The sequence below is a fragment of the Nicotiana tabacum genome, unplaced genomic scaffold (genome assembly GCF_000715075.1).
Source record: "Nicotiana tabacum cultivar K326 unplaced genomic scaffold, ASM71507v2 Un00020, whole genome shotgun sequence".
Classification (NCBI taxonomy): domain Eukaryota; kingdom Viridiplantae; phylum Streptophyta; class Magnoliopsida; order Solanales; family Solanaceae; genus Nicotiana; species Nicotiana tabacum.
Genome location: NW_027438258.1, coordinates 651,763 through 670,428, shown reverse-complemented (window position 1 = coordinate 670,428; position 18,666 = coordinate 651,763). Strand labels below are relative to the sequence as shown.

Sequence of the window (18,666 nt, the reverse complement as noted above, 5' to 3'; positions counted from 1 at the left end):
TTTCGTTTCTTTATTTTCTTTAGACTTCTCACGTTTCTTGATTTTTCTTGCTTTCCTTTAGTAATTCTTGAATCCCCTTTCGTGTTGTTATCAAGTGGTACCAGAGCATATGCTAATCAAGATTTCAATCTTGATAATCTTGGGAGGTTCTTGAGCAACCAAAAAAAAAAGAAAAAAACATGAAAAATAAAAAGAAAATAATCGGCCCAAAAAAAAGAAAGTGAATAGGTCATTATTATTTCAAAGTTTAAGTATTATTTGGTTTCCAAGTCAAGAAAGAAAACAAGAAGAGGGGATCCTAGTTCGTAAAGATTAAGGTAACTTCTTTCCTTATTCTTATGGGTTTTGGGTTTCTTAAATTCTTTCCTTTTTTTTCTACTAACCAATTCCTATTCTTTCTAGGTTTGGTCTTCCACTTTCCTTTTTTTTTCTAACTCTAAATTCTTATCACTAAGGGTTGTGATTAGTAAGGTTTATTAATAAATCTAAAGATTAACGACCAAGAGTTGCTTTGAGTGAAAAAAGAAAGAGAGGTGAGAACATTAGAGGGAAAAAGCCAAATTTGAAAGATACATATTTCTTCTAATCTTTGTTCGAGATGTCTCAAACAGGTAGTTATGAAGAAAGGAGGCGAGCTTTGACTCAACAACTTGAAAGGTCGAACTTTCAATATGGCTTGGAAGAAACGCGATGGTAAAGTTATTTTTCAAACTAGAGCTAAAGTGATGTCTGCGATTTGTGCCCTTAGAATTGACAAAGAATTTGGCTATATCTCAATTAGCACTTATATGGTTAAGAAACTGAACTTGCCTTGTGTTGAGCATATTGAACCCTACATGTTGAGAGGATTAAAAGAAGATAAGAGAGTCTTATTACTATTCACAATTGGAAGGTATGAGGATGCGATCTGGTGTGATGTGATTGTGATGACCTTTTACTTGTGTTGCAAGTGAATTCAGTGCTCCGAGGCCTAAAAACCACTTTTTTACCTCATCTTGATTTACGTGCATGGTCCGGACCTATTTCTAGAGTTAAAATTTGATTATGGTTGACTTTGGTTAATATTTTGTGCAAACGGGACCTGATCCATGTTCCGACGATTCTGGGAGGTCCGCATTAAAATATGGGACTTGAGCATATGTCCAGAAATGAATTCCGAGGTCCCAAGCCCTAGAAATCAATTTTTGAAAGAAATTATTTGCTGAATTATCTAAGAAATGAAGAAAAGAATTAATGTTTGAAACCATAGTTATCGGGCTTGTATTTTGATTTCGTAGCCCGGTACAAACTTGTTATAGTATTTGAAAGATAACTGTGAAATTTGGTGAAAAACGGAGTTTATATGGCATGAGTTGGACTTCTGGTTAAAGAGTTATGAACTTTGAGAGTTCTTGATGAAAATGTTGGGTTTTGAGGTTTAATTCATGATTTTACTTAATATTTAGATGATATGATCGCATGAGTAGGTCCATATGAGGTCTTTGAGTTAGTATGCACACTTGGTTTGGAGTTTCGAGGGCACAGGTAAGTTTCGGGTAAGTTCCAGGATGTCTTACGCTTAAAACATGGATGTTGCAGGTTCAGAGAAGTGCAAATCTCTGAACTCACCAGTGCTGACCGCATTGCTTTTGGTGTTGTCCGCAGTGGGGGATGTGCGGCCGCACTCGATTTTGTACGGTCCGCACAGGTTCACTGGTCCGAATTCGGAAGACTATATTTTTTGATCCACAAGGAATTTTGAGATGATTAAAAAACAAAAGTTGTAGCCCTTAGTGTCTAGTTTCCAGAAAGATAAAGAAATCATAATGTGGACATTGGTAGAGAATGCCATGGCCAAAATACTAAAGCATGTCACTGCAGTCCACATGGAGAGTTGTGCGGCCGCACTCAATTTTGTGCAGTCCGCACAAGGGGTCTGAGAGGGATATATTAAAACGGGATTTTCAGTTATTTCTCATTTTTCAAAACCCCATAAACAGAAGAGACAATTTTTCAAACAACCTTTCTTCTTCAAAACATTATTAAGTAATTTCTAATTCATTTTCTTTACTTCTTAACTTCTTTTTACAAGATTTCATCTTAGAATCTAGGGTTTTCAAGGTGGAAATGGGAACTTTGGGAAAAACCTAAGAATATTGAAATTTGGGGAGTTAGACCTCAAATTGAGGTCGGATTCCAAAACAAATTATATATTTGAATTCGCGGGGGAATGGGTAATCGGATTTTATTCGAACCTCGGGTTTTGACCATGTGGGCCCAGGAGAGATTTTTGACTTTTTGGGTAAAACTTTGGAAAACTCATTTTCATGCATTGAGGTTGATTCATTTAGTGTTTATTGAAGTAATTAAGTAACTTGTGACTAGATACAAGCGAATTGGTGGTGGAATCAAGGGGTAAAGCTATAATTGAAGCGTGAATTGTGTTCGTGGCATCGAGGTAAGTGTTTGGTCTAACCTTAGCTTGAGGGATTAGGAGTTGTGTCTTATTTTCTACGTGTTAATTGTGGAGTACGACGTATAGGCATGGTGATGAGTATCTATACGTCGGTGTCAAGCATGCCCGTGAGTCTTGTATTGTAATTGTTATGACTCCGTTGTAAATTATTGCGAAGCATGTTATTGAAATATTATTGTTCCCTTGCCGGGATGTTATTGAAATAGTATTGTTCCCTTGTCGGGATGTTATTGAAATATTATTATTCCCTTCCGGGATGTTATTGCAATAATAGTGTTCCCTTGCCGGAATTTTGTTATATTGCTCTTGTTCCCTTGCCGGGATGCTGTCATATTGCTCTTGTTCCCTTTTCGGGATTCTTTGTGATTGCTGTTGACTTATAACTGGGATCGGGTGGCACGCCTACCACAAGATAAATTAAATGGGATTGGGTGGCACGCCTGCCACAAGATAAATGAAATGGGAGCGGGTGGCATGCCTGCCACAAGATAAATGAAATGGGATCGGGTGGCATGCCTGCCACAAGATTAATGAAATAGAAGCGGGTGGAACGCCTGCCACAGGATAAATAAAATGGGATTGGGTGGCACGCCTGACACAAGATAAAAATGAAATGGGAGCGGGTGGCACGCCTGCCATTAGATAAATGAAATAAGAGCGAATGGCATGCCTTCCACGAGATAAATGAAATGGGAGCCGGTGGCACGCCTGCCATGAGATAAATGAAATGGGAGCGGGTGGCACGCCTGCCACGAGATATATGAAATGAGAGCGGGTTGCATGGCTACAACAACATGTGAAATGAAAGTGAATTCTGCCTTTGTTTCCCTTATCCTTGTTAGTAGTTGGATTTTAATTCCTTTATAATTCTCTTGATATTCTGTTTTTACCTGTTATTCCCCGAAGCATGCTTTCCCCCTCCCATATTCACTTGTTTATTCCTGCTTTACTTTCCGTTGTATATTATATAACTGCACAGGTTTATTTGGTAGTCTGGTCCTAGCCTCGTCTCTACTTTGCCGATGTTAGACTAAGCACTTACCAGCACATAGGGTCGGTTGTGCTGACACTATACTCTGCACTATGTGCAGATCCTAGGGCAGCTCTTGGACCGTAGTTTGGAGGCTACCTTCAGTCCATGCGGAGATCCAAGGTAGACCTACAGGTGTTCGCACGCCCTGGCGTCTCCTCTATCCTTTATTTCCTGTTTTATCTCTTTGCTTTAGGAAAAGTGCGTCTTTTATTTTCTGACCTTGTATTTAGCAGTCTTAGACCGTCTGTGGTACTGTGACACTAGTTCTGGGTGATTAAGGTTTAAGCTGTTGTAACAGACACATGTTCAGATATTTTATTGCTTTCTTCTGCTTATTCTAGATTTTCGTTGTTTACACGTTATTGTTTCATATAATGTTAAAGAGAATAAAAATTGGTAAAAGGGTAATTTGTCTAATAATTGGCTTGCCTAACTCACATTAGTAGGCGTCATCGCGACTCTCGAGGGTGGGAAATCTGGGTCGTGATAAGTTGGTATCAAAACTCTAGGTTACATGGGTCTCACAGTTCACAGACAAGCTTAGTAGAGTCTGAAGGATCGGTACAGAGACGTCTTTATTTATCCCCAGAGGCTACAGAGTTAGGAAAAATTTCACTTCTATTCTTCTCTGCCGTGCGATTTAGTTCTCTCACTGTTAAATTGAAACCTCTAATCTTGTCCTTCACGAATGGCGAAGTCACATACCGCTTTTTCAGCCGAGCAGCAGCACAGACCAGTGATTGATCAACTACATCTTCGGAGGCTTTGTGGAGGTTGGATAGGTTTCACCAAGCTCTTCACTACCACTTTCAGCGGTGCATATTCTGAAGATCCCCAGGATTATCTAGACAGCTGTCGTGAGGTTCTTAGGAACATGGGGATAGTTGAGACTAATGGGGTCGATTTTGCTACTTTTTGCTTGTCTGGATCCGCCAAGACTTGGTGGAGAGATTACTGTTTGGCTAGACCAGCCGGATTGCCAGGTTTGACTTGGGAGCAGTTTACTCAGCTATTTCTAGAGAAGTTTATCCCCATTATTTAGAGAGAGGCCTATCAGATGCAGTTTCAGTGTCTCCAGTAAGGTTCTATGACTGTTACCCAGTATGAGACCAGATTCATCGACTTGGCTCGTCTCTTATTATACTTCCCACCGAGAGAGAGAGAGGGTGAGGAGGTTCATTGATAGACTTATTAAGTCGATTCATCTTCAGATGGCTAGGGAGACTAGGAGTGAGATATCTTTCCAAGAGGCGGCCAATGTGGCCCAGATAGTTGAGATGGTTCTATCGCGGGGAGGTGGTCAGGGTTCTGACAAGAGACCTCGTCATTCAGGCTGATTCAGTGGTACCTCGTCTGGAGGTAGGGATTCATATGGTAGAGGCCATCCTCCTAGGCATTTTCAGTTAGCACTTCAAGTTTCTCACGGTGCTTTAGGTGGCCATGGTTCTCAGATGCAGTATTCTGATTAGCAGTCCTATAGTGCACCACCAGCTCCTATCAATGCACCAACACTTCAGAGTTTCCCGGGTCATCAGCCCCAGTAGCCGAGGGCTTGTTTTACTTGTGGAGACACGAGGCACATTGCTAGGTATTGCCCTCGAGCATCGAGCAACTCTCAGCATCAGGGTTCCCATGCCACGGTCCAGGAACCGAGTGTTCTACAACCCACTGGCTGGGGGTAGAGGTGCTAGAGGTGGAGGCATAGGTATTAGAGGTGGAGCTTAGGCCGCTAGAGGTGGAGGCCAGCCAGCAGCAGGCCATCCTAGAGATGTAGTTCAGGGTGGTGGGGCCCAGCCCCGATGTTATGCTCTTCCAACTAGGCCCAAGGTTAAGGCTTCTGATGCAGTTATCATAGGTATGGTTTTGGTTTTTAGTAGAGATGCTTCAGTCCTATTTGATCCAGGGTCTACATACTCCTATGTGTCATCTTATTTTGCGCCGTATCTGGTTATACCTAGTGATTCTTTGAGTTCTCCTGTATATGTGTCTACACCGGTGGGTGACTTTATTGTGGTAGATCGAGTCCATCGTTTGTGTATAGTTGTGATTGAGGGTCTTGAGACTCGTGTAGATTTGTTACTTCTGGACATGGATGATTTTGATGTCATATTGGGGATGATCTGTTTATCACCTTACCACGCTATCTTGGATTGTCATGCCAAGATTGTGACCTTAGCCTTACCGGGTTTACCTCGTTTAGAGTGGAGAGGGACTCCTGGTCATTCTACCCGTAGTGTCATCTCTTATGTCAAGGCTCGGCGTATGGTCAAGAAGGGGTGTTTGGCCTATTTTGCATATGTTCGCGATTCTAGTACCGAAGTTCCTTCTATTGATTCTATGCCTGTTGTTCGTGAGTTTCCTGAGGTATTTCCTTCAGACCTACCAGGTATGCCACCCGACAGGGATATTGACTTCTGCATTGATTTGGCTCCGGGCACTCAGCCCATTTCTATTCTGCCGTATCGTATGGACCCGCCTGAGTTGAAAGAGTTGAAAGAGCAGTTGCAAGACTTGCTTGAAAAAGGTTTCATTAGACCTAGTGCTTCGCCTTGGGGTGCGCCGATGTTGTTTGTTAAGAAGAAGGAAGGATCGATGAGAATGTGTATTGATTACTGACAGTTGAACAATGTTACAATCAAGAATAAGTATCCATTGCCGAGGATTGATGATTCGTTTTATCAGCTTTAGGGTGCCAAGGTATTTTTGAAGATTTACTTGAGATCTGGCTACGATCAATTGAGAATTAGGGCATCCAATTTCCCTAAGACAGCTTTCCGCACTCGGTACAAGCATTATGAGTTCCTGGTTATGTCATTTTTGGATTGACAAATGCCCCAACAACTTTTATGGATTTATGATGAACTGGTTATAGTCTTTATTGATGATATTTTGATCTATTCCCGCAGTCGGGAGGAGCATGAGCTGCTTAGAGTGTTTCTCCAGTTGCATTCCTGGGTCATGTTGTATCAGAATAGGGTATTCAGGTAAATCCGAAGAAGATAGAGGCAGTCAAGAACTGGCCTAGACCATCATCAGCTACAGAGATCCGGAGTTTCTTGGGATTGGCAGGCTACTAGCGTTGGTTTGTTGAGGGGTTTTCATCTATCGCAGCCCCGATGACCAGGTTGACCCAGAAGGGTGCCCAGTTCAGGTGGTCGGACGAGTGTGAGGCAAGCTTTCAGAAGCTAAAGACAGCTTTGACTACAACACCGATGTTGGTTTTGCCTATAGGTTTAGGTCCATATACAATTTATTGTGATGCATCTCGTATTGGGCTTGGTGTGGTATTGATGCAGGATGGCAAAGTCATTGCTTATGCTTCGCGGAAGTTAAAGATTCATGAGAAGAATTATCCGGTTCATGATTTTGAGTTGGCAGCCATTGTTCGCGCATTGAAGATTTGGAGGCATTATCTGTAAGGCGTGGCATGTAAGGTGTTCATGGATCACAAGAGCCTGCAGTACTTGTTCAAGCAGAAGGAGTTGAATTTGAGGCAGAGAAGGTGGTTGGAGCTGTTAAAGGACTATGATATCACCATCTCATATCATCCGAGAAAGGCCAATGTGATGGCCGATGATTTGAGCAGGAAGTCAGCCAGTATGGGCAGTTTTGCTTATATTCCAATCGGTGAGAGACCTCTTGTTTTAGATGTCCACACTTTGGCCAATCAGTTCGTGAGGTTGGATGTTTCTGAGCCTAGTCGTGTGTTAGCTTGCACAGTCGCTCGTTCTTCATTATTGTAGTGTATCTGTGATCGGTAGTATGATGGTCCCCATTTGTGTGTCCTTAGAGACACGGTGCAGCACGATGATCCCCACTTGTGTGTCCTTAGAGACTCGGTGCAGCACGGAGGTGCCAAGCAGGTTACCTTAGGAGATGATGGAGTTTTGAGGTTGCAGGGTCGAGTTTGTGTGCCTAATGTGGATGGGCTCCGAGAGTTGATTTTAGAGGAGGCCCATAGCTCCCGGTACTCTATTCATCCGGGCGTCGCAAAGATGTATCAGGATTTACGGCAGCAATAATGGTGGCGGAGAATGAAGAAGGATATGGTAGCATTTGTGGCTCGGTATTTAAATTGTCAGCAGGTTAAGTATGAGCATTAGAGGTCTGGTGGTTTGTTCCAGAAGATTTAGATTCCTGAGTGGAAGTGGGAGCGGATCACTATAGACTTCGTTGTTGGACTCCCACGGACTCTAAGGAAGTTCGATGCAGTGTGGGTTATTGTTGATAGGTTAACCAAGTCAGCGCATTTCATTCATATGGCAGTCTCCTATTCTTCCAAGAGGTTAGCTGAGATCTATATCCGGAAGACTGTTCGTCTTCATGGTGTGCCCGAGTCTATCATTTCGGACCGAGGTACGCAGTTTACCTCACATTTCTGTAGAGCAGTTAAGCGAGAGTTGGGCACACGGGTTGAGTTGAGTACAACATTTCATCCTCAGACGGACGGGCAGTCCGAGCAGACCATTTAGATTTTGGAGGATATGCTCCAAGCTTGTGTCATTGACTTTGGAGGCTCGTGGGATCAGTTTTTGCATTTAGTAGAGTTTGCCTGCAATAACAGCTACCAGTTGAGTATTCAGATGGCTCCTTATGAGGCTTTATATGGTAGATGGTGTCGGTCTCTGGTTGGATGATTTGAGCTGAGAGAGGCTCGGTTGTTGGGTAGGTCAGGATCATTCAGGATAGGCTTCGTACAGCTCAGTCCAGGCAAAAGAGCTATGCCGACCACAGGGTTCGAGATTTGACTTTCATGGTCGGTGAGTGGGTATTGCTCCGAGTGTCGCCTATGAAAGGCGTGATGAGATTTGGAAAGAAGGGCAAGCTTAGCCCTAGGTTTATTGGCCCGTTTGAGATTCTTAATCGAGTGGGAGAGGTGGCTTACAGACATGCATTGCCGCCGAGCTTATCAGCTGTGCATCTAGTGTTTCATGTGTCCATGCTTCATAAGTATCAAGGCGATCCATCCCACGTGTTAGATTTCAGCACTGTCCAGTTGGACAAGGAATTGTCCTATGAGGAGGAGCCGGTAGCTATTCTAGACCGGCAAGTTTGTCAGTTGAGGTCAAAAAATTTCCCTTCTGTTCATGTTCAGTGGAGAGGTTAGCTTGCTGAGGCATCGTCCTGTCAGTCCGAGTCCGACATGCGAAGCCGGTATCTTCACCTTTTTCCCGACTCAGGTACTTGCTTCTTATGTCCGTTTGAGGACAAACGATTGTTTTAGAGGTGGAGAATGTGATGACCCAAAAGGTCATCACTTGTGTTGAAAGTGAATTCAGTGCTCCAAGGCCTAAAAACCTCCTTTTTACCTCACCTTGATTTACGTGCATGGTTCGGACCTATATCCGAAAAGCCTTATATGCAAAAATATGAGAAATAGAAATTTCTAGAGTTAAAATTTGATTATGGTTGACTTTGGTCAACATTTTGAGCAAACGGACCCGGATCCGTGTTCCGACGATCCTGAGAGGTCCGCAGTAAAATATGGGACTTGAGCGTATGCCCGGAAATGAATTCCAAGGTCCCAAGCCTTAGAAATCAATTTTTGAAAGAAACTATTTTTCTTAGATTTCTTAGAAATCTAAGAAATGAAGAAAAGAATTAATGTTTGAAACCATTGTTATCGGGCCCGTATTTTGGTTCTGGAGCCCGATACAAACTTGTTATAGTATTTGAAAGATAACTGTAAAATTTGGTTAAAACGGAGTTTATTTGACGTGAGTTGCACTTTCGGTTGAAGAGTTATGAAATTTGAGAATTCTTGATGAAAATGTTGAGTTTTGAGGTTTAATTCATGATTTTACATGTTATTTTGATGATGTGATCGCATGAGTAGGTCCATATGATGTCTTTGAGTTAGTATGCACACTTGGTTTTGAGTTCCGAGAGCTCAGGTGAATTTCGGATAGGTTCCGGGATGTCTTAGGCTTAAAACATGGATATTGTAGGTTCAGAGAAGTGCAAATCTCTAAACTCGCCAGTGCTGACCGCATTGGTTTTGGTGTTGTTCGCGGTGGGGGCTGTGCGGCCGCACTCGATTTTGTGCGGTCCACACAGGTTCACTAGTCCGACTTTGGAAGCTTATATCGTTTGATCTACAAAGAATTTTGAGATGATTTAATCAAGAAAGTTGTAGCCCTTCGTGTCTAGTTTCCAGAAAGGTAAATAAATCATAATTTGGACATTGGTAGAGAAAGTTATGGCCAAAATACTAAAGCATGTCACTATAGTTCACATGGAGAGCTGTGTGGCCGCACTCGATTTTGTGCGGTCTGTGCAGGGGGTCTGAGAGGGATATATTAAAATGGGATTTTCAGTTATTTCTCATTTTTCAAAACCCCAAAAACATAAGAGGCGATTTTTCAAACAACCTTTCTTCTCCAAAATATTGGTAAGTGATTTCTAACTCATTTTCTTTACTTCTTAACTTCTTTTTACAAGATTTCATCCTAGAATATAGGGTTTTCAAGGTGGAAATGGGAGCTTTGGGAAAAACCTAAGAATATTGAAATTTGGGGAGTTAGATCTCAAATTGAGGTCGGATTCCAAAATAAATTATATATTTGGATTCGTGGGGGAATGGGTACTCGGGTTTTTGTTCGAACCTCGGGTTTTGACGATGTGGGCCCGAGAGAGATTTTTGACATTTTGGGTAAAACTTTGGAAAACTCATTTTCATGCATTCGGGTTGATTCATTTAGCATTTATTAATGTAATTAAGTAACTTGTGACTAGATACAAGCGAATTGGTGGTGGAATCAAGGCGTAAAGCTATAATTGAAATGTGAATTGTGTTCGTGGCATCGAGGTAAGTGTTTGGTCTAACCTTAGCTTGAGGGATAGGAGTTGTGTCTTATTTGCTACATGTTAATTGTGGAGTACGACGTATAGGCATGGTGACGAGTATCAATACGTAGGTGTCAAGCATGCCCGTGAGCCTTGTATTGTAATTGTTATGACTCCATTGTAAATTATTTCACTTCACATGTTATTGAAATATTATTGTTCCCTCGCCGGGATGTTATTGAAATATTATTGCTCCCTTGCCGGGATGTTATTGAAATATTATTATTCCCTTGCCAGGATGTTATTGAAATATTATTGTTTCCTTGCTGGGATGTTGTTATATTGCTCTTGTTCCCTTGCCGGGATGTTGTTATATTCATCTTGTTCCCTTGCTGGGATTCTTTGTGATTGTTGTTGACTTATAACTTGGATCGGGTGGCATGCCTGCCACAAGATAAATGAAATGGGATCGGGTGGCATGCCTGCCACAAGATAAATGAAATGGGATCGGGTGGCACGCCTGTCACAAGATAATTAAAATGGGAGCGGGTGACACGCCTGCCACAAGATAAATAAAATGGGATCTGGTGGCACGCCTGCCATAAGATAAATGAAATGGGGTCGGGTGGCATGCCTGCCACAAGATAAATGAAATGGGAGCGGGTGGCACGCTTACCACGAGATAAATGAAATGGGAGCGGGTGGCACGCCTGCCACGTGAAAAATGAAATGCGAGCAGGTGGCACGCCTTCCACGGGATAAATGAAATGGGAGCGGGTGGCACACCTGCCATGAGATATATGAAATGGGAGCGGGTTGCACGCTTGCAACAAGATGTGAAATGAAAGTTAATTTTGCCTTTGTTTCCCTTATCCTTGTTAGTAGTTGGATTTTGGTTCCTTTATAATTCTCTTGATATTCTGTTTTTACCTGTTATTCCCCGGAGCATGCTTTCCCCCTCCCATCTTCACTTGTTTATTCCTGCTTTACTTTCTGCTGTATATTATATAACTACACAAGTTTATCTGGTAGTCTGGTCCTAGCCTCGTCACTACTTCGCCGAGGTTAGGCTAGGCACTTACCAGCACATGGGGTCGTTTGTGCGGATACTACTCTTTGAACTATGTGCAGATCCCGGAGCAGCTCTTGGACCGTAGTTTGGAGGCTACCTTCAGTCCACACGGAGATCCAAGGTAGAACTGCAGGCGTTCGCAGGCCCTGGCATCTCCTCTATCCTTTATTTCCTATTTCATCTCTTTGCTTCAGAAACAACGTGTCTTTTATTTTCAGACCTTGTATTTACTAGTCTTAGACCGTCTATGGTACTGTAACACCAGTTCTGGGTGATTAAGGTTTAAGCTATTGTAATAGACACATATTCAGATATTTTATTGCTTTCTTCTGCTTATTCTAGATTTTCGTTGTTTACACGTTTTTATTTCATATAATGTTAAAGAGAATAAAATTTGGTAAAAGGGTAATTTGTCTAATAATTGACTTGCCTAGCTCACATTAGTAGGCTCCATCACGACTCCCGAGGGTGGGAAATTCGGGTCGTGATAGTGATTCCCATGAATAATTATCATATCTTGTTAGGAAAACCATGGTATGACTATAGAAGAGCTTCATCCTTCTCCTTAAATAGATTTGAGCTTCCTAGGATGCTATCATTCCCCTCTTCTTGATAGGAAGTCATTGTTCTATTCATGTTGATTTTGAGCATGTAAAAGTATTTGATACTAGGAAAGAGGCTATGCATGATTATTGTGAAGTTAGTGATCAAATACTCTTTCATGAGCTTATCTATGACTCTTTCTGTGACAATTTGAGCAATTGTTTAGAATCCTTTGATGTTGAGAATATTATTTGGGAAAGTTATAATCATGAGCTTGAATGTATTGAAACTTTTATTTTGGGAATTATGGGTTCTTCTAACATTCTTGAGGATTTATGTGCTTCTTTGAATAGCTTATATGTAGAAGAATCCATGAAATTTGTAATTGATACTTGGCTATATCATAAAAGTGTCTTATTTGATACATGTGGTAGAGTTACATGTTTTAAATGAACGCATGATCAATCTTTTGTAATTTCATTGTCAAGCACATTTTTTGACTACCTTAAGAGAGGTTTTTATGGGACAAATCTAAAGTAGGCATAAATTTTATTGGGATGATGATGTCCATATGCTTTATAAAGGAGTATTTACACCTATTAGGCTTAATTGGGTTAAGTGGACACATGGTCTGATAGCATCCTAGGAAGCTCAACTCTATTCAAGGACATGGATGAAGCTTTTGAATCTCAAAGATGGCCTTTAATAAGAGTTCAAGCTAAAGAATTACAAAACAAGATCATTAGACTTCAAGTGCAAATGAAGAAGTTATTAATTGGGAGGAAGAGCTCAAGGATAAAGGATGTGAATTGGCTAGGTGATAGCATCAAGGACAAGGATAGAGTTTTGGAAGCTCCAAGGCCATATACAAGATCTCAAGCTAAAGAGTTGCAAACTAAGGTTGCTAGACTTCAATGGCAAATAAAGAAGCTTTCAATTGTAGAGGAAGAGCTCAAGACCAAAGGAAATAAATTGTCCAAATTTTACAATTATATGGTGGTCCAAATTGAAGTCCAAGAGGAGGAAGATTGGGTCACCAAATTAGCCCTTGAAGTCCATCAAAAAGGGCTCAAAATAAGTTTAAAAGAGGTCCAAAAGGGGGTGTTTCAAAAGGAGCCCAATTGGAGTCCAAACCAATGGCCCAAACTAGTTGTTTTAAGGCCCAAATCTGCCCCAAAGGGTCTTGGCCGCCCTCACCTAATTTTAATGACTTTTCTTACTCTTTAGCAACCACCCTACCTAATTGTAATGACTTTGTATGCCTTAGCAACCACCCTACCTAATTTTAAGGACTTTTATGACTTAGTACTCCTATAAATAGGGAGTTCTTCTCATTCATAAGATACAACATTTATTGATTAAGTATATCATACTTTGAGAGTTTTTTTAAACCTTTGTTACTTGTGCTTTGAGATTTATCTTTCAACCTTTACTAGTTCTTAGTTCAAGGTAGTAAGATTACTTCTCTTTTATGATATCTTTGATTCCTTTGTGGTATTCTTAGAAGGCGATTAATACTAGTTATTAATTGTTGTCTCAAGTTACTCGTAAAGTGGTCAAGATCTGAATCTATTGTTTTGATTTGCTTTTTAAGTAAAGGCGTTTGATTTCTTCCATAAATCAAGACGTTGTTACTTTGATCTTGTCAAGGCTATAGAACTTACGTTCTTGGAAGTTCTTGGAATTCTTTCCTTGAATTCGTCCCATATCCTTTATTTTCATCTCTTTAATTCTAGTTGTTCAATTCCTTGTTGTTATTGTTTCCGCATTTACTTCTCAAATTCTTACTCTAATTTGGATTCCTGACCTAGTTGTTATCAAGTGGTATCAGAGCGGTTTTTATCAAGATTTCATTCTTGGTAAGTCTTGGGATTTCTTGAATACTAAGAGCAAAGAAAAGAAAAGAAAAAAAATTAAAAAAAGAAAGAAAAAAAGAAGCGAAAATCAGTTTTTAGAACAAAAAAAATAGAATTGAGTGCTCCCGAGATATTTTTTTTGTATCTAATTTGTTACCAAAAATTAACAAAGGAAACAAGAAGAGGGGATCCTAGATTTTCTTACTCTTTCGAATCTAAACATATAATCCTTTCCTTTTTGTTCGCGTCATGTTTCAACCGAGCCTAATAGTTCTAGGATTTGGTTTTTCTTTCATTATTTCCCCAAAAATCTGAATTTTACTACTAAGAACTTCATACGAGTTGGTTTAACTATAAATCTACAAAGTATTTTATTTAAAGGTCATTTCGAGAGAAAAAAAAAGGATAAAGTGTGTGAGAGAACAATTGAAAAAAAAAACAAAGAAGCCAAATTTGAGAGATTCATATTTCCTTTAATCTATGTCAAGATATCTCAAATAGGTAGTTGCAGTGGAAGGAGTAGATCTATGACTCTTGAAAGGTCGATATTACAATATATCGAATGGAAAGAAGACAATGGTAAAGTTATTTTTCAAACAAGAGCTAAAGTGATGTCTACAATTTATACCCTTAGAATTGACAAAGCATTTAACTATAACTTAATTAGCACTTATATGGTTGAGAAATTGAACTTGCCTTGTGTTGAACATATTGATCCCTACATGTTGAAAGGAGTAAAGGTAGATAAAAGAGTGTTATTACCATTCTCTATTGGAAGGTATGAGGATGTGATCTGGTGTGATGTCATTCCCATGAATCGTTTTCATATCTTGTTGGGAAGGCCATGGAATATCTATAGAAGTGCTTCATATAGTATCGAAAAAAATAGATACTCTTTTGAGGTTAATGGGAAGAAACTCAGTCTTGGACCTTTGACTCCCTCACAAATTTGTGCAGATGAAAAGATTGTTAAAAAGAATATGGAAAAATACGAGAGAGAAAAGAATGAGAAGAGTAAGGGAGTGCATGTTGACATTCCAAGAGAGGAAAAAGGAGAGGTTGTCTTGAGTAAAAAGAGTGGGATGTCAAGTGAGGTAAACAATGATCTTGAGAAAAAAGAAAAGAGAGAAAGCAATAAGAGAAACAAAGTTTGTAAGGTAGAGAGAGAGAAACAAGAGAGATTGAGTGAAGGAAAAGAACTCTTTAGTGAGAGAAAAGAGGCTAAGGGTGAGGAAAACATTAGTCTTGCGATAAAAGCCAAAGAGAGTGTAAGCAAGAAAAACGTTTCTTTACTTCCTAACCCATTAACTCTTTCTTGTTTTAGTTCTTGTGATTTTGTGCAGCCACGTGATGAAATACCTTTTGAAAGGAGTGGTGAGGCGCAAGAGATGGTGGCAAAAGATCCAATTGGATTCCAACATAAATTCGGCAATATCAATTCTTGTTGGATGGTGGAAGACAAAAGCTTGATTAAATTCTTTGTTATTAAACCTTTTGACTATTTCGATTCTTATTTACAGGGTTATGACATGGAGTTGCCTAAAAGCATTGCTAAGGTGGAGCCATTGCATAAAAGAATACAAGGTGATGATGTTCCATTGGTAAATAAGTCCAAGTATGGTATGTATGATTGGTTTATTTGCATTCTTGGTCTTTCTAGAACACCTAAGGTATTTTTGGAGGTAATGAATTACACTCTTATTTCTTATATTGGTGACTTTATAATTTTTTGTAGATGATGATATTTTGATGCACATCAAGACATTAACTATAATATCTAAGTTAATGTGTAAGAGTAATTCGCTTCCTTTTGAAATTGTGTATGACATAGATGATTACTTATTCCAACTTGGTGGAAAGAGGCATGGAATTTCTGTGAAGAGGCTTGCAAATGAGTTAAATATTTCTTCTTATCTTATTCAAGTGGCTAATGAGTTTTCATGTGCTAAAGAATGTGATCTTTGTTATGTGATGGGGAGTCATTCTTCAAGTCATGTTCATTGTAAGATTGTAAAAGTATTTGTTTCTAGTAAAGAGGATATGCATGATTGTTGTAATACTGGTGATCAAATACTCTTTCATGTAGAGGAATCCATGAGATTTGTAATTGTAGTTAGTAGTCTATATCATGAATGTATCTTGTTTGTTAAATGTGGTAAAGGTACTTATATTAAATGGATGTGTAGTTACTCTCTTATAATTTCTTTATCATGTATACTCATGGACTGCCATACCGACAAGATCGAATTGCAAGTTCCATTGCATGGTGCATCTAAGAGAGGTTTTTATTGTATTAATCTAGGTAGACATAAATTTTATTGGGATGATGATGTCCATATTCTTTATAAGGGAGTATTTATACCTATTAGGATTGATTGGGTTAAATGGACACATTGTCACTATCTTATTTTATTCCTACTATTTTTTCAGATTAGTGGATACCATTTACTAGTGCGTGTTTTCTTTTTCTTGCAAGGTCAAAATTCGAGGACGAATTTTCTTCAAGAAGAGGGGAATGATAGCATCCTAGGAAGCTCAACTCTATTCAAGGACATGGATGAAGCTTTTGAATCTCAAAGATGGCCTTTAATAAGAGTTCAAGCTAAAGAATTACAAAACAAGATCATTAGACTTCAAGTGCAAATGAAGAAGTTATTAATTGGGAGGAAGAGCTCAAGGATAAAGGATGTGAATTGGCTAGGTGATAGCATCAAGGACAAGGATAGAGTTTTGGAAGCTCCAAGGCCATATACAAGATCTCAAGCTAAAGAGTTGCAAACTAAGGTTGCTAGACTTCAATGGCAAATAAAGAAGCTTTCAATTGTAGAGGAAGAGCTCAAGACCAAAGGAAATAAATTGTCCAAATTTTACAATTATATGGTGGTCCAAATTGAAGTCCAAGAGGAGGAAGATTGGGTCACCAAATTAGCCCTTGAAGTCCATCAAAAAGGGCTCAAAATAAGTTTAAAAGAGGTCCAAAAGGGGGTGTTTCAAAAGGAGCCCAATTGGAGTCCAAACCAATGGCCCAAACTAGTTGTTTTAAGGCCCAAATCTGCCCCAAAGGGTCTTGGCCGCCCTCACCTAATTTTAATGACTTTTCTTACTCTTTAGCAACCACCCTACCTAATTGTAATGACTTTGTATGCCTTAGCAACCACCCTACCTAATTTTAAGGACTTTTATGACTTAGTACTCCTATAAATAGGGAGTTCTTCTCATTCATAAGATACAACATTTATTGATTAAGTATATCATACTTCGAGAGTTCTTTTGAACCTTTGTTACTTGTGCTTTGAGATTTATCTTTCAACCTTTACTAGTTCTTAGTTCAAGGTAGTAAGATTACTTCTCTTTTATGATATCTTTGATTCCTTTGTGGTATTCTTAGAAGGCGATTAATACTAGTTATTAATTGTTGTCTCAAGTTACTCGTAAAGTGGTCAAGATCCGAATCTATTGTTTTGATTTGCTTTTTAAGTAAAGGCGTTTGATTTCTTCCATAAATCAAGAAGTTGTTACTTTGATCTTGTCAAGGCTATAGAACTTACGTTCTTGGAAGTTCTTAGATTTCTTTCCTTGAATTCGTCCCATATCCTTTATTTTCATCTCTTTAATTTTAGTTGTTCAATTCCTTGTTGTTATTGTTTCCGCATTTACTTCTCAAATTCTTACTCTAATTTGGATTCCTGACCTAGTTGTTATCATGGTCACTATCATGTTTTATTTTTACCATTTTTTCAGATTAGTGGATGTCATTTACTAGTGCTTGTCTTCGTTTTCTTGCAAGGCCGAAATTCGAGAACTAATTTTCTTCAAGAAGAGGGGAATGATAGCATCATAGGAAGCTCAAATCTATTCAATGACAAGGATGAAGTATTGGAATCTCAAGCTAAAAAGCTACAAAACAAGGTCATTGGACTTCAGGAGCGATCAAAGAAGTTGTTAGTTGAGAGGAACAACTTAAAGATAAAGTATATGAGTTATCTAGGTGTTATAATTATTTTATGGCCCAAATTGAAGTCCAAGAAGAGGTGGATTAGATCCCAAGAAACATCCTCTGAATAAAGTCCAAATCAGGCCACTGTTGGACAATTTTGGCATCTAAAATGTGTCCAAACTTGCAGCCCATGAAGACCTGCATAAAACCATATTTTAATAGCATAAAAAGCACTTACTTGATGTCCAAGAAGGGTAAAATAGGCGTGCTAGATGTTAAGTGCAAGTTGTTGCCAAGTTGCTTGCAAATTTCCTTCAAGATTTTCAAGATTCTATCCAAGTTGGTTTGAGATTTATTCCCATATATTTTAGGACTATATTTATTGCTTTCCTAGTTAGTTAAGGTTATGTTTCCTTTTCTAACATTTTTGGAATCACTTTCCAAGAATGACTTGATTTTTGCTACCTAGTAGTTGGACTTGTTGTCCAAAGTAGTTTAGGACTTTATTTCCTTATTTTTTTAGCCTTAATTTCGTGGCCCCCTCCTACCTATATAAGGGGCATCTTCTTTATTTTTAGACTTAGATTATTCAGATTATTATCAATAAAAATTTGTGAGATTTTTCTTGCACTCTTGTGTATGGCTACTCTTAGATTTATTCTTCAACCTTCAAGACTCAACTTAAGGTGGTAAGATTAAACCCTTTTCGAAATCTTAGATCACTTCTAGGTGCTCAAGAAAGGTGATAAGTTTAGGGTTATTGTTGTTCTTGTTTTTCTAAAGGGTCGGGTTTCACAATCTATCTCTTGTTTTTAACTCTCTACCGAAGGTGATTAGTTCTTCAAGAAGAGGGGAATGATAGCATCCTAGGAAGCTCAAATCTATTCAAGGACAAGGATGAAGCTTTGGAATCTCAAAGAGGGCCTTTAACAAGATCTCAAGCTAAAAAGATGCAAATCAAGGTCATTGGACTTCAGGAACGGT

The 18,666-nt window shown here is 39.3% G+C and overlaps 1 protein-coding gene across 2 annotated transcripts; it reads left to right on the top strand.

Moving 5' to 3' along the window:
• The first annotated feature begins 13,358 nt into the window (after positions 1 to 13,358).
• On the top strand, positions 13,359 to 18,299 carry LOC142178892 (uncharacterized). Of its 2 annotated transcripts, none has more exons than XM_075248683.1 (2): positions 13,359 to 17,078; positions 17,533 to 18,299. In XM_075248683.1, exon 1 carries the CDS (start codon positions 15,495 to 15,497, stop codon positions 16,854 to 16,856), a length of 1,362 nt encoding a protein of 453 aa, XP_075104784.1. In that variant the 5' UTR covers positions 13,359 to 15,494; the 3' UTR covers positions 16,857 to 17,078; positions 17,533 to 18,299. The 2 variants fall into 2 exon arrangements, with proteins under 2 accessions (XP_075104784.1, XP_075104785.1); XM_075248684.1 differs by having other exon boundaries at positions 13,388 to 17,078.
• The last annotated feature ends 367 nt before the right edge of the window (positions 18,300 to 18,666 follow it).